We start from the raw sequence: 16,778 nt of genomic DNA, 5'->3' as shown, positions 1-16,778 counted from the left end.
TTCAATGAGAAAATCAGTACAATTACGACTTAAGATACCTGTCAGTACCATCAACTATGCTGAACTCCTTGAATGTCTAGACCCAGACCCTGGCGTATACCCAGCAGACAGAACCCTGGACCAGCTTTGAGACACTATCAGAAGATATAATCTCCCAAACGCTCAAAAGATTTGCCAAATCTATTGTAAACTAGACTATGTCCTAACAACCTTATGACATCTGCTCCTCAACAATTTATAACAGACATAATGAAACACTTGAATTATATGTTACAAAATGGACTCTTCCTGAAGGAGAAAGGAAACATTTACTCACCCTTTTACCTAAAGACGCAAAGAAAAGTGCTAGTGAACTAACCAACTACAGGCCAGTAGCATCCATTCTCTTAATAACCAAACTAACTGGAAGGAATGGTGACCAAACAACTAACAAACTATTTAAATAAATTCTCAATACTTCACGACTCCCAATCAGGATTTCAGTCTTACCACAGTACTGAAACAGGTCTAGTTACACTCATGACTAAATTCAAACAACTGATTGCAACTGGAAAAAACATACTACTCCTACAATTTGACATGTCAAGCGCTTTCGACATGGTTGATCACGGAATACTACTACATATCCTTGAGTACTTTGGAATTGGAGGTAACAGTTCTCAGCTGGTTCAAGGGATTCCTAACCACACGATCATACCAAGTGACATCTAACTCAACCACCTCAGCCATATGGACACTTGAATGCGGAGTCCCACAAGGATCCCCCCTTTCGCCGACTTTATTCAACTTAATGGTGATACCCTTGGCCAAACTATTATCGAACCAAAACCTCAACCCATACATATACGCAGACGACGTAACGATCTACATCCCATTTAAACAAGATTAAAGGAAATTTCAGTGACATCAACCAAAGTCTCCATATCATGCATTCATGGGCGGATGCATTTCAGCTGAAACTTAATGCAGAAAAAACCCAGTGCCTAATACTTACCTCTCAACATAATACGAACAAATTCACCACCATTAACACACCAAATCTGAACCTTCCAATTTCAGATACCCTAAAAATTCTTGGAGTTACCATCGATCAACACCCAACACTTGAGAGCCACGCGAAAAACATAACCAAGAAGATGTTCCACTCATGTGGAAATTAAAAAGAGTAAGACCTTTCTTCCCAAGGACTGTTTTCCGTAGCTTGGTGCAGTCAATGGTGCTTAGTCATCTGGACTATTGCAATGCACGCTACGCCGGCTGTAAAGAGCAAATAATCAAGAAACTTCAGACAGCCCAGAACAACTGCAGCTAGACTCATATTCGGCAAAACAAAATATGAAAGTGCTAAATCTCTACGGAAAAACTACACTGGCTCCCACTTAAAGGATAGCGCATCACGTTCAAATATGCTCCCTAGTTCACAAAATCATTCACGGAGACGCACCAGCTTACATGTCAGCCTGATTAGACTTCCCACCCAGAAATGCTAAAAGATCATCCTGCACATTCCTTAATCTGCACTTCCCAAACTGCAAAGGCCTAAAATACAAATGAAGGCATGCGTCGAATTTCACCTACTTGAGTACACAGCTATGGAACGGACTGCCGCGCAATTTAAAAATGATTTACGAACTAACCATTTCCACAAACTACTGAAGAGCCATCTCTTATATAAGGCATACCACAAAGATCAACAAATGTGAACATACACCACTCCTCAACAGATATTCAGAACTGTCTTATAATATCTGCTTGTTATATTACTTCATGCTTTATCATGTTACCCAAGAATCTTCTGTTACACTAAATGTCTACTTTCTAATGTATGTCTACTATTCATGACGTATTGTAAGCCACATTGAGCCTGCAAAGAGGTGGGAAAATGTGGGATACAAATGCAATAAATCAAATAAAATAAATAAATTTAAGGGGCTTCGACATTGGCTTCAGAACTGTTAGTTCAGGAACAGTGCTGGGAGGACATTACGGTCTGTGCCCTGAGAAAGGCATGGACAAATCAAACTTGGGTATACATATAAAGTATTACATACCATGTAAAATGATCATCTTGTTGGCAGACTGGATGGACCGTTCAGGTCTTATCTGCCGTTATTTACCCATCCGACTCATACGCTTCTCAATTCCTCACCCTAACTTCCTCCTTCAACCTCCGACTGAGCTCCACCACCTCTACTCACAAATCTGGTCACTGTCTTGATCTCGTCCTCTCCTCTACCTGCTCGCCCTCTAATCTCTGCGTCTCTGCTCTTCCCATTTCTGACCATCACCTGATCACATTCACACTTCATCACCCTCCCCCTCAGTCCCCCCCACACTAACCACTACCTCCAGGAATCTCCAGGCTGTTGACCCCCCCACCTTATCCGCTAGTATCTCCGATCTCCTCCCATCCATCACGTCCCTCCGAGTCCGTCGACAAGGCTGTTTTCCAAGTACAATGCCACTCTCTCCTCCGCCCTAGACACCCTTGCACCGTCTGTTTCCCGTCCCACAAGGCACACTAATCCCCAGCCCTGGCTTAACCCTTGCACCCGTTACCTTCGCTCCTGCTCCCAATCGGCTGAACGCCTATGGAGGAAATCTCGCACCCATACTGACTTCATTCACTACAAATTCATGCTATTCCTCCTTCCAGTCCTCCCTATTCCTCGCCAAACAGGACTACTACACTCACTTGACTAACTCCCTCAGCTCTAACCCTCGTTGTCTCTTCGCCACCCTCAACTCCCTCCTCAAAGTGCCCTCCGCTCCCACCCCCCCTCACTCTCTCCTCAATCACTGGCTGACTACTTCCGCGACAAAGTCCAGAAGATCAACCTCGAATTCACCACTAAACCTTCTCCTCCTCTTCATCCTATCACCCACCTCCCTCAACCAATCAACCCAGGCCTCCTCCACTTTTCCTGATATCACCGAAGAGGAAAACCGCCCATCTTCTCTCCTCCTCGAAATGCTCCACCTGTTCCTCAGACCCCATCCCCACCAACTTACTTATCCTACTATCACCCCTCCCATCTGTCATATCCTCAACCTCTCTCTCTCCACTGCGACTGTCCCTGACACCTTCAAGCATGCTGTTGTCACACCTCTCCTCAAAAAACCTTCACTTGACCCTAACTACCGCCCCATCTCCCTCCTACCCTTCCTCTCCAAAATACTTGAACGCGCCGTTCACAGCCGTTGCATTGATTTTCTCGCCTCTCATACCATCCTCGATCCGCTTCAATCTGGCTTTCGCCCACTTCACTCGACAGAAACGGCATTATCCAAAGTCTGTAATGACCTGTTCCTCGCCAAATCCAAAGGTCATTACTCCATCCTCATTCTCCTCGACCTGTCCACCGCTTTTGACACTGTCAATCACAACTTACTTCTTGACACACTGTCCTCTTTTGGGTTCCAGGGCTCTGTCCTCTCCTTGTTCTCCTCTTATCTCTCCCATCGTACCTTCAGACTACACTCTCATGGCTCTTCCTCCACCCCTATCCCGCTCTCTGTTGGAGTCCCTCAGGGTCTGTCCTTGGACCCCTTCTTTTCTCTATCTACACCTCTTCCCTGGGCTCCCTGATCTCGTCTCATGGCTTCCAGTCTCATCTTTATGCTGACGACACCCAGCTTTATCTCTCCACACCTGACATCACTGCGGAAACCCAAGCCAAAGTATCGGCCTGCTTATCCGACATTGCTGCTGGATGTCCAACCGCCACCTGAAAACTGAACATGGCCAAGACCGAACGTCTTCTCTTCCCACCCAAACCCACTTCTCCTCTACCTCCACTCTCTATCTCAGTTGATAACACCCTCATCGTCCCCGTCTCATCTGCCCGCAACCTCGGTGTCATCTTCGACTCCTCCCTCTCCTTCTCTGCGCACCTCCAGCAGATAGCCAAGACCTGCGCTTCTTCCTCTATAACATTAGCAAAATCTGCCCTTTCCTCTCTGAGCACACCACCCGAACTCTCATCCACTCTCTCGTTACCTCTCGCCTTGACTACTGCAACCTACTCCTCACTGGTCTCCCACTTAGCCACCTATCCCCCCTTCAGTCCGTTCAGAACTCTGCTGCACGTCTTATCTTCTGCCTGAACCGATACACTCACATCACCCCTCTCCTCAAGTCACTTCATTGGCTTCCGATCAGGTACCGCATTCAATTCAAGCTTCTGCTACTAACCTACAAATGTACTCGATCTGCAGCCCCTCCTTACCTCTCAACCCTCATCTCCCCTTACGTTCCTACCCGTAACCTCCGCTCTCAAGACAAATCCCTCCTTTCAGTACCCTTCCCACCACCGCCAACTCCAGGCTCCACCCTTTCTGCCTCGCCTCACCCCACGCATGGAACAAACTCCCCGAGCCCATACGTCAGGCCCCCTCCCTCCCCATCTTCAAATCTCTGCTTAAAGCCCACCTCTTCAATGTCGCCTTCGGCACCTAACCTCTACACCTCTACCCAGGAAATCTAGACTGTCCAACTTGACATTTCGTTCTTTAGATTGTAAGCTCATTTGAGCAGGGACTGTGCTTCTTTGTTTATTTTGTACAGCGCTGCGTAACCCTAGTAGTGCTCTAGAAATGTTAAGTAGTAGTATGTTACTATGTTAAATATGACCTACCTGTCAACCAAATGCTTCAGTGGTTACAGTTACATAAGTACATAAGTGATGCCACACTGAGAAAAGACCAAGGGTCCATCGAACCCAGCATCCTGTCCACGACAACAGCCAATCCAGGCCAAGGGCACCTGGCAAGCTTCCCAAACGTACAAACATTCTATACATGTTATTCCTGGAATTGTGGATTTTTCCCAAATCCATTTAGTAGCGGTTTATAGACTTGTCCTTTAGGAAACCGTCTAACCCCTTTTTAAACTCTGCCAAGCTAACCGCCTTCACCACGTTCTCCGGCAACGAATTCCAGAGTTTAATTATGCGTTGGGTGAAGAAACATTTTCTCTACTTTGTTTTAAATTTACTACACTGTAGTTTCATCGCATGCCCCCTAGTCCTAGTATTTTTGGAAAGCGGGAGCAGACGCTTCACATCCACCTGTTCCACTCCACTCATTATTTTATATACCTCTATCATGTCTCCGCTCAGCCGTCTCTTCTCCAAGCTGAAAAGCCCTAGCCTCCTTAGTCTTTCTTCATTGGGAAGTCGTCCCATCCCCGCTATCATTTTAGTCGCCCTTCGCTGCACCTTTTCCAATTCCACTATATCTTTCTTGAGATGCGGTGACCAGAATTGGACACAATACAAAAGGTGCGATCGCACCATGGAGTGATATAACAGCATTATAACATCCTCACACCTGTTTTCCATACCTTTCCTAATTATACCCAACATTCTATTCGCTTTCCGAGCCGCAGCAGCACACTAAGCAGAAGGTTTCAGCGTATTATCGACGACGACACCCAGATCCATTTCTTGGTCCGTAACTCCTAACGCGGAACCTTGCATGATGTAGCTATAATTTGGGTTCTTTTTCCCCACATGCATCATCTTGCATTTGCTCACATTAAACGTCATCTGCCATTTAGCTGCCCAGTCTCCCAGTCTCGTAAGGTCCTTCTGTAATTTTTCACAATCCTGTTGTGAGTTAACGACTTTGAATAACTTTGTGTCATCAGCAAATTTAATTACCTCGCTTGTTACTCTCATCTCTAAATCATTTATACATATATTAAAAAGTAGCGGTCCTAGCACAGACCCACACGCTATCAAAAAAAGTATTATCGATCTAACTTCTTTATCAAAAAAATTTGAACTAAAAAAGGGGAGGGGTGGGAGGATGTCCATGATGCTTTGGGGGGGGGGGGGAGGAGGTTTAGTGCCACCTGGTTTCAATTTCAGCTAAGCTTCTGTGGATCCATTCCTTCTGCACAGGATTCAAACATGCGTGGGACAGGCATAAAGGAATCCTGTGCAGAAGGAATGGATCCACAGAAGCTTAGCTGAAATTGGGTGGCGGCGTGAAGAGGGGTTGGTGGTTGAGAGGCTAGGATAGGGGAGGGCAGACTTATATGGGGTCTGTGCCGGAGCCGGTGATGGGAGGCGGGACTGGTGGTTGGGAGGCGGGAAATACTGCTGGACAGACTTATCCGGTCTGTGCCCTGAAAAAGACAGGTACAAATCAAGGTAAGGTATACACATATGAGTTTATCGTGGACAGTCTAGATGGACCATGCAGGTCTTTTTCTGCCGTCATCTACTATGTTACTATGTTTGGTAAGGCAGTGTTTTTCATTTGCCTATGCAGTTCTCCTGCTGTGAAAAGGGCTACATTTCCAGAAGCAACACTCAGATGCTAACCTTAAATACAAATATCAACTTTTCCCTCTTTATCATGATTTTCAGTTTTTCTTTCTGTTGTTTATTTATTGGGGATTCATTAAGCACCTGTAGGAAGAAAATTCAGCCAGTTCTACTTTCTTTCTCATTTAAATCTGTCCCTAAAACCAGGGAACATTTTAAAGGCGAGAGAGCTGGGAAGTGGTCTTAGCTGTGCCTCTCCTTTCCTCCTGGGTGGGAAGGAACAGGCAGGACCTTTTGAAGGGACAAGGTGAAAGGAGAGCTGATTGCAGGGCAGAGAGGAGTGGCTGCCTGCCATACACTGAGCATGCCAGGGACCTGGAAGCCTTTCTGCCCTCTCTGGTAGCATCTAAGCTGTAGTTACTAAAAAGAACATCACCCTCCCAGAACAGCAGGTACCAGGCTTCCAGCTCTGGGTGGGGTCAGTGGGTGGGCACCAGAGCAGATAACCTGACCCTGAGCTTTAGCCAGCCACCTCAGCAGCTTAATTGAAGCTCAGATAACTGAGTGTATAAATTGCAGCTGACCAGGGACTCCATCTCAGGTTGAGCCCAGCTTCTTCTCATTCACTCTCCAGCATGTCTTTTGATGGGACCTGGAAGGTGGATCGCAGTGACAACTATGAGAAGTTCTTGGAAAAGATGGGTGAGCTGGATCTAGTCTACTCAGTGCAGAATAAGAAACAAAACGTATCTCTTGTTTGCAGGGCTGGTGCATGCTTTGTAGGGGTGGTGGGCTTTCTTTATCCCACAGCCCACAGAGGGAATTTGATTAAATGTGGTAACACCTTCCTCCTTTGGAGTGACAGCACCAGTGGGTATTTTGCACCTCTCTGACACCTCATTCCAGAGGAATAGAAGCAGACGGGGTGCAGCTGTGGCTCCTCCTGTAAGTTACTACTAGGGGGACTAAGGAATAAGAAACCCACGTTTTGTATAAATTGGAGGTCTGTCACATTTCCTGATTAGATTGTGCTATTCATTACTCTATTTGTAATCATTAGGATGCTGCTGTTTTACTTATAATCTTTTTTCCACAGCAGCTTGGTATGGTACCAATTGTAAAGGAGAGGGATTGGGGAAATCTGCACCTAAAACAGGAACTGTAAGAAGGTTGATCGAGTCCTGGGTTCCCCCCAATTGCATTCCCTAAAAATGCAAAGCTACAACGGGGTAAACTCAGGACTGAATTAACTGGATCTAGTTGGCAGCCTTATTGTAACCATTCTGGGCACAGGGCTGAATGCTCAAATTTTCCCCAAAGGGGTCTGTGGTCTCGCTCGTACTCAAGAAAATGGGTCACTTTGTACCAAACTGAACCAACTCCTTCATTGTGTCCAGGGAAGTGACTTTCGGTTGTATCTAGCAGCCCAATCATTTTTAAAAGTTAGCTTCACCAGCATAGATTTATTTATTTATTTATTTATTGCATTTGTATCCCACATTTTCCCACCTATTTGCGGGCTCAATGTGGCTTACAAGACATTGTGAATGATGGAAATACAGTTTGTTACAATGCGATTATAGGTTACATTGTGAAGAGTTATGAAAGACAAAGTCAGTCAAAACATCTTTGGGGCATGGAAATTATTGAATGTGACATTGGGGAAATGATAGGATGATCGAATAATAGCAAGAGGGTGTTAGGGTATGACAACTTTATCTGTGGGTAGATTTTAGGTGTGGAGAGAATACAGGGGAAGAGAATTCAGAAGACAGTGTATTGATGCATTTCTATTAGTGTGTATGGAGTTCATGTGTTTTGGTCCTTGCAGTAAGTTTTTCCAAAGAGATAAGTCTTCAATCGTTTGCGGAAGTCGGTTAATTTGTAGATCGTTTTCAGGGTGCGTGGTAGTGTATTCCAGAATTGCGTGCTCTTATAGGAGAAGGTTGATACATGTAGTACTTTGTACTTTATGCCTTTGCACTTAGGGAAGTGGAGATTTGAAGAAAGTTTGGGATGATCTTTTGGCATTTCTGGGTGGTAGGTCTATTAAGTCTGACATGTATGCAGGGGCTTCACCGTGAATGATTTTGTGAACTAACGTGCATACTTTAAAGGTGATAAGTTCCTTGAGAGAGAGCCAGTGTAGTTTCTCACGTAAGGGTGTTGCACTTTCGTATTTTGGTTTTCCGAAGATGAGTCTGGCTGCTGTATTCTGGGCTGTTTGAAGTTTTCTCAATATTTGTTCTTTGCAGCCTGCGTATAATGAGTTGCAGTAGTCCAGATGACTGAGTACGAGTGATTGCACTAGGTTGCGGAAGACAGATCTTGGAAAGAATGATTTTATTCTTTTCAGTTTCCACATGGAGTAGAACATCTTTTTTGTTATGCTGTTCGCGTGAGTCTCAAGTGTTAGGTGGCGGTCGATAGTGACTCCAAGGATTTTTAAATTTTCTGATATTGGCAGATTTAGTTTAGGTGTGTTGATAGCGGTAAATTTCTTCGTGTTGTATTGGGAGGTAAGTATGAGGCATTGAGTTTTTTCTGCGTTCAGTTTCAGTCGGAATGCATCTGCCCAGGTGTTCATGATGTGTAGACTTTGGTTGATTTCGTGGGAGATTTCATTGATGTCTTGTTTAAAAGGAATATATATCGTTACATCATCGGCATATATGTAAGGGTTAAGGTTGTGAATTGATAGAAGTTTTGCCAAGGGAGTCATCAGTAGGTTGAAAATAGTTGACGAGAGGGGGGGATCCCTGCGGTACTCCGCACTCAGGTGTCCATGTGGCTGACGTAGTTGAATTTGATGTGACTTGATATGAGCGTAAGGTTAGGAACCCCTTGAACCAGTTTAGGACATTGCCTCCGATGCCAAAGTATTCAAGTATGTGTAATAGGATTCCGTGGTCAACCATATCAAAGGCACTTGACATGTCGAATTGTATGAGGAATATATTGGTGCCGGTTGCAATCATTTGCTTAAATTTGGTCATTAGGGTAATTAATACTGTTTCTATGCTGTGGTTAGACCGGAATCCTGATTGGGCGTCATGCAGTATTGAGAACTTGTCGAGATAGTTTGTGAGTTGCTTGGTTACCATTCCTTCTGTTATTTTGGTTATTAGTGGTATAGATGCAACTGGCACATCTGAATACAAGGAAGTTGACAACTGTTGATCCAGGCCTGGTTTTACCTGTTGCCTCCATGGACTTGTCTCCCTTTTCTTAGGAAAAGCCTCAGTGGACAGTGAGGGTAAAACCAGGCCTGGATGATGGAAAAGGAGCTAATCAGTAACACTAACCCTAAGTGCTTTAAAGCTCTTTCCCTGTTTTTAAAAGATGATGAGATGAGGCACATTGTGAGTATGAAGGTTCTAAGCTGACCTCTTGGGCTTGTCCTGCTCTCACACAGAACGGCCAAGTTACCCATTCCAGGAGGGAGACTTTGGACGGTCCTGGTTTTAAACTTGCATCCCAAAGCAGTGTAGCATTTGTAGTCTATGATTCTATCCATTGAAATCAGTGCTGCAGGTCCCATAATGCACCAGATGAGGTTGGCAGAAATCCAGGACTGGAGTGGATAACTTGGCAGCTCTACCTCATATAGAAGACTTCTTGAGACCCTTCAGCTCATTCCATTTATTCCACTCCAGTATCCATGTGTTACTGAAAGGTACAGAGCTCTAAGCATGTACTGGTCCTCTGCTGTGCATCCCCCTCCCCGTGGGCTCTCCCCAGCCTGAGTGGGTGGGGTGGGGTGGGGAGGGGGAAGTCAGAGGCACTTGCCTCCTGCACATCCATATGGAAGAATTTTTTCCCCCTTCCACTGGCCTAGGTAAAAAAACCTGTTCTCTTTTTGCAGGTGTGGATGAGGAGAAGAGGAAATTAGCAGCTCACGACAACATGAAGCTCAAAATCAAACAGAATGGAAAGCAATTCAGTGTCCATGAATCGAGCGTTTACGGTTCTGTGAATTACTTTCTCGACAATACATTTCAGTTTGAAGTGGATATTGACGTATTGCTTGTGGTAAGAGGGGTCCTGTGAACAGCTGGTCCAGGAAAGGCAAATCTAATACCTTGTCCTGAGGAGGATTTGGGTGAATCTAACAGACAGCACTACCTTACCACAGAATAACACTGCTGTGGTATCTACACATGACACAACAACTGCTGCTTTTGGGAGCTGATAGCATGTCTTGCTTTGAATGCTTTAGGTTTTCTGGCAAATCAATACAGATTTTAATTGTTTTCCTGCCAACCGAGGTTTCCTTCTATGAACTATCATCTCGGAGGGCCTTGAATGCCCTTCAGACTGTTCAGGAGCCTTTGTAAATGGCAATTGTATAGTGGGTGGAAGAACAGAGCAAAAACATAGGAAATCATGTGTGTGTGTGTGGGGGGGGGGGGGAGGGTCTAAGAAACTTAGCATGGCACTTACATAACAAAGCATGAGATCTGCCAGTCTGCAGCTTTGGGAAGTTACAGGACTAGGAGCCAGAGGCACAAAACCTAACGAGCCCACAACTTGCGTTTTAAACTGGTTCCAGCCAGTTTAAAACGCAAGTAGTTCACCCCGGGCATGCACTAAGGGCATTTTCCCTGCCACGGTAGCAGGCAACGAAAACGGAATGCAAATGATTGAAAAGCTCTCTCGTTAGGGCTCCTGTGAGGGAATCGGAAAGGAAAAGGGCCCCCAAAAAAGGTAAAAAAAAGCAGGGAGCGCATGTGAGGGGCGTCCTTTAAGGACGTAACATAGTAACATAGTAGATGACGGCAGAAAAAGACCTGCACGGTCCATCCAGTTTGCCCAACAAGATAACTCATATTTGCTAGTTTTTGTGTATACCCTACTTTGATTTGTACCTGTGCTCTTCAGGGCGCAGACCGTATAAGTCTGCCCAGCACTATCCCCACCTCCCAACCACCAGCCCTGCCTCCCAACCACCGGCTCTGGCACAGACCGTATAAGTCTGCCCAGCACTACCCTCACCTCCCAACCACCAGTCCCGCTTCCCACTACCGGCTCTGGCACAGACCGTATAAGTCTGCTGTTAATATATGGCCTGGTTTTAGATCTACCACTGGAATAGTGATGGACAAAGCCACAGGGCCTAAAACATCAGAAAAAGAACTGACTAGGCCAAATAACTAACGAATGAAATAATATTAGATAATCTGCAGAAAGCAGGTCTGAACAATGAGTCTTAACACAAACAGGTACAATATTCAAATAATATATAGCACCTGAAATGAAAGAATGATGGATAAAATGAATAAAATGTGGTTCTCAAAATGGGGCCTATTTTAGTATATTTTTGTATAAAATGATACTGATACAGAGATCAGAAGATGTTGTGAAAGGTGTTGATGAAATATGTGAAACTGCTATCTCAACAGAAAAATATGTTAGTAACCGCAAAAACAGTTTGTTCCAAAAACATGTTGATATTACCGGAAAATGTAGCAACCTTGTGAAATAGATGGAACGGAAGAGCTGGGTACAAAATGCACAGATGGCAGGACGCGAAAGTATAACCGCAGAAATTGAGAAATATTTGAAAAAAAATAGGTCCCAAAATAGGTCCTGCCATAGACTTCTATTGAGAGATGAGAGTATAAAAGAAGGGTGATTTGGGCATAATTTCGGAGTCGTCTTCAGCACTTCTCAGACGGCAGAGCGCTGTGCCATTGAACCCAGAATCTGTCCGATGTCTGTACTAAATTGAAACTTTGGTAAGAATAAATGCCTTCTATCTGAAACCTATCTCTGTCTTCATTTTCAAGTATTCCTTACCTGTCACTTATTTTACAAACTAAACTAAACACACACCAGACACTCATTTTGTGCACAAAATACTGATAGATTCTAATAGACTATATGTGGGAACATAAATGGCCCAGAATAGACCTAGACCCAGAGAGACAGAAAGCAAGAGTTATGGGATGTAGTTTTGAATTACGGCTGGTAATGCCTCAGCAGAACAAACCCCCATGGGAATGGGTGACAGTGGAAGTGAGAAAAACAATTCAGAATCTTCTGGATGAACTTAAGACGTTCAAACCTATCTATGGAAGAGGTCAGAAAGGACTAAAAAGAGGTCAAACAAAACAGTAACAAAACAGTGGTGAGCCCCGGTCGCTGAGCGTACTCGCTGACCTTCCTCCCCCCCATTTGAACGCAAGAGGGGATATTTAATCTGTGCATTCAATGTTCTATGTTTTCTTTCTGTCACCCTATTTTTCTTTCTGTTTCTCTTTCACACTTTTCTGACCTTTCTCCCCGTGGCCATAGTCTCTATGATGTCCCTTCTCTGTCATTCCTTTATTTCCCTCCTTACTTCTGCCTCTCACGGACATTGCCCACTTGAGGGGTATTGGGCACTATTATTCTGTCCGTTCCTCTCTTACCTCTCACCTTTCTCCCCATTGTCTCCTCATTTGCTGGCTTCCTATGCTGGACTAATACACCTGTATCTTTGTCCTTGTACGATTCTGTCCATCTGACTGTCCTTATACTTTATCTTGTATTCATCACCTATATACTGTTCCTTTTGAGTGTTTGCTGTATGAAAGAATATGTATGCCATCTCGATTCTAAGTTTTGGGAGACCATACTTAGCAGATGGTGACTGTATTTATTTTTTCAGCACGATTGTCAGTAAGCGGTCTTATGCGGGCTATTCTTTGCCTAACGCCTTGACATTTCGTGTCTTAAGTCTCTGTCCAACATTTGTTTTCCTCCTTCTTTTTCCCTGAACCCCTGTGTATTATAATCTTATATGTCTGCCTTCAAATCATTCTGTTATCCTGCACTATCCCCGCCTCCCAACCACCAGCCCCGCCTCCCGATCTTGACTAAGCTCCTGAGGATCCATTCCTTCGGCACAGGATTCCTTTATGCTTATCCCACGCATGTTTGAATTCCGTTACCGCTTTCATTTCCACCACCTCCCGCGGGAGGGCATTCCAAGCATCCACTACTCTCTCTGTGAAAAAATACTTCCTGACATTTTTCTTGAGTCTGACCCCCTTCAATCTCATTTCATGTCCTCTCATTCTACCATCTTCCCATCTCCGGAAAAGGTTCGTTTGCGGATTAATACCTTTCAAATATTTGAACGTCTGTATCATATCAACCCTGTTCCTCCTTTCCTCCAGAGTATATATTTTTAGTTCAGCAAGTCTCTCCTCATACGTCTTGTAACGCAAATCCCATACCATTCTCTTAGCTTTTCTTTGCACAGCTTCGATTCTTTTTACATCCTTAACAAGATACGGCCTCCAAAACTGACGTACTCTCCCTGCGCTTCTGAGAGACGTCTTTTTTTTCGCTTTTTTTTTTAGCTCTGCCGGCGCTCGTGTTTTTTCCCCCCTTCTATTTTGTCTTCGCCGCCCACTTACCCCTCCACAGCAAAACTTTTATATTTTCCTGGTTGCCGGAGAATCGGGACGTCCCTTTAGATTAGGCTCCTCTTCCTGGTCTCTTCAGCCAATCAGAGCGCGTTTCACTGACAACAGCCAGCTAAGCCCGCTTTGATTGGCTGAAGAGACCAGGAAGAGGAGCCTAATCAAAAGGGACGTCCCAATTCTCCGACTCAGGTACCGAAGGAATAGAGAATGCAAGTGAGCTACAACGAGTAGCTCATTTGCATTCCCTATCGTTGATGCATTCCTGTTCCCTACCGATTCGCTATGGAATCCATAGGGAACGGGAATTACTGACGTCTTTAGTGCATCTTGCTCTATGTAAACCGCATTTCCTATTGCTGGACTTTCCCTGCGCTAATCAGACATCAAAGGGTAGCTAAAACTAGAATGTTCCCCTCTGTAAAGCACAGTAAAATCTAGTGCAAGAGCAGAGAGTGATCTAAGGTGACATGAGGTACTGCACTTTCCTGAGATCCCTGAACTGCCTCCTCTCTTACAGCTCCCCCTCCCTCAAACACTTAAGAGGATGCTCACTCGCTTCTGCCTCTGTGCCACCATGTTTTTGTTTTTTTTTTAAATGATAGCGGCTGATACCATATGGTGCCCCCTGGGATGTGCTGCCATTTTTCATTCGTAGCCGCAGAGTGCTGAGCGTTGAAGTTTATAGATTTTTCAAGATGATAGTAGAGGTAGTAATGAGTAGGCCTCACTCCTGCCTTTTATCTTTAAAGTTCTGCTGGAAGGAAGTGAGGGGTCTACTAGATCACCAGGGATTTGGGGATGGGGAAGGTGAGAGATGCAGAGTCCAGTAGGCTGTTTGGCTTTCATTCTTTTTGAATGTCTCTCTTCTCAGTGCACGAACCAATAGCGTCCTGGTGTAGAGGTGCTTGTTGCTCTGTGGAGTTCAGGACCCCACCAGCGTATACCAGGAGGAGAGGGAATGGGCAGAGCTGTGCTAATTGCTTAGGCTCTGATAGGTGTGGCTTGATCTCCTCTGCAATACCAAATGCGGTGTTACAATCGGTGACGTGTAGTGAGCTGTCAGAGGCTTGCGAGAGCTGTTTGTTAAAGTAGGACCCCTGTGGCTACTTTAAGAACTGGCTCCCAAAACGTGGGCTCAGCCCCCCTCCTGAATTCTCCTTTATTTTGCAGGTGGAGATGCTGAGCCCCAAGTAAATAGACTGCTGCTGCTCTCCTCTCCTCGTTTCCAGCTCTGAGTAGCAAGCTGGGAGAAGACCCACAGCAGCCACCGATTCTGGCCACCAGAGGGCAAGATGAGCACAGACGTCCCAGCATACTGCTCAGAGCTAGAAACAAGCAGCAGGGGCGTAGCCAGACCTCAGGGTGGGAGGGGGCCAGAGCCTAAGGTGGGGGGGCACATATTGGTCTGCTGCCAAACGCCCTTGCTGCCCCCCACCACCACCCTGTGCTCTCCCCTGCCACTCCCCACCCACTGCCACAGCAAATACCTTGGCTGGCGGGGGTCCCCAACTCCCCTGGTCTCCGGCCCTGTTGTGTCTTCCCCTCACGTCCTGCATGCTCCTTTTAGTGAAATTGAGCATGCTCAGTTTCACTAAAAGGAGCGTGCCAGATGTGAGGGAAAAAGAGCAGGGCTGGCAACGTGGCAGTGCCAGAGACCGACACTGGACAACACTTCAGCTGGTGGGGGTTGGAGTCCCCCACCAGTAAAACCTGGGGCCTAGAGGAAAGGTTTAGGGGGGGGGGACCCAGGCCTCTGTGGCCCCATGTAGCTACGCCACTGGCAGGGAGTGGTGGCAGTCAATTTATTAATTGGTGGGGCTCAACATCCCTGCCATCAAAGGTATGCCTAGTGTGCCCGCACAAAGGGAGGAGGGAGAGAGAGGCATGCATCCCCCCCCCCCCCCAAATTGCAGAGCTGGCTATGCCTGGAGAGAGAGCCCGTTGTTAAAAATTTACCACCCCTAATTATAATCTTAGTTCAGGTATCTTATCAGTGTTAAGTGCTCCCACCCTGATCTATTCTGCAGTCCTTGGAAAGGAGCCAGAGATCAGCAGTAAAAGTAGGTAACACATTGCTCACTATGGTGTCAAAACATCTATTAATTCTAACCTCTGATGTTCTGTTCTTTGTGTTTAATTTTTTTTTTAATGTAAACCACTGATTTATGTTTTAGAAACGGCCATAAACACATAAACCATAATTTATCTGGCCAATTAGTGGAAATGATATCACCCTTGTTGCTGTCCAGGTACTAGGTTCTATCAAATATGCCTCTAAGTCATCATGTCCTATCTGGTTTTAGGGTGAATGGACGCTAAATGGAGCAAAAATGGAAGGTGAATTTACTCGTCAAGATAACAAGAAGGTTCTGAAGACAACACGAGAAATTGTGGGGGGTGAGCTTGTACAGGTAAGTTTACACTTCTGATTTCTCACTTTCCAGAAAGTTCCAGAGCTTTCATTTGAGTTAAATGTGTTAATAGATCTCTCCAACTCATTCAAAATCTCCGACTAAAGAATTTCTGTTACATGTATCCAGCACAGGACACTTGGGATGGGGTAGCCCAGAACCAGCCCCCTTTAAGCTCTTAATAAATTAGGCTGTGTGAGAGCATGTGTAGAAAATAATGAGCTTCATCCTTTCACAGTTTGATGTCTGACCACTAGGGATGGGCAGCTAGAGAATTTTCATCCTGTGTTTACAGGAATTTTTCTTTGCCAAACATAATGCACATTGTAGAAAGAGTGTGCCCTTTCCCCAATACTGTGTACATTAATACACAAGTTTGCATGTGTGCCTCGATGCCAATCTAGGACTCGTCTGCCACGTTGCTGCAAAAGACAACCCATCCCTACTTAGCATAGGAGGATGAGTTGTAGGCACAAGGTTTCTAGAACTGAGTTCTTGATCACATAGTCCATGAGAAATTACCCTTTCTTCTGTTGTAACCCCCAGTACTAGGCACCCTCGGCTTATCATAAGTACATAAGTATTGCCACACTGGGACACAAATACCTGGCAGAAACCCCTATTTAGCAACATTCCATGTAGAACCTCAAAGAGTAGCAAGATTCCATTCAGAATCC

General features: G+C 45.2%; 2 protein-coding genes across 5 annotated transcripts in view; one reads left to right on the top strand and one right to left on the bottom strand.

Annotated features, from left to right (window-relative positions):
• Window positions 1–16,778, bottom strand: part of LOC115461744 (fatty acid-binding protein, intestinal-like) — a 961,316-nt gene that overhangs the window by 24,294 nt on the left and 920,244 nt on the right. The window lies entirely within an intron of this gene.
• The window catches only part of LOC115461745 (fatty acid-binding protein, intestinal-like), a 228,773-nt gene continuing 218,738 nt past the window's right edge, over window positions 6,744–16,778 (top strand). The window contains exons 1-3 of one of the 3 annotated variants that reach the window (XM_030191788.1): window positions 6,744–6,977; window positions 10,141–10,307; window positions 15,994–16,101. In XM_030191788.1, coding sequence (XP_030047648.1) covers window positions 6,911–6,977; window positions 10,141–10,307; window positions 15,994–16,101 — 342 coding nt within the window. In that variant the 5' untranslated portion in view covers window positions 6,744–6,910. The remainder of the gene's footprint in view (window positions 6,978–10,140; window positions 10,308–15,993; window positions 16,102–16,778) is intronic. The other 2 variants (XM_030191787.1, XM_030191786.1) reach the window with 2 other exon arrangements.

This window comes from Microcaecilia unicolor, chromosome 2 (genome assembly GCF_901765095.1).
Source record: "Microcaecilia unicolor chromosome 2, aMicUni1.1, whole genome shotgun sequence".
In the NCBI taxonomy this organism is placed as follows: Eukaryota; Metazoa; Chordata; class Amphibia; order Gymnophiona; family Siphonopidae; genus Microcaecilia; species Microcaecilia unicolor.
The sequence above is the reverse complement of the archived record's forward strand: the minus strand, read 5'-3'. Positions and strand labels throughout refer to the sequence as shown.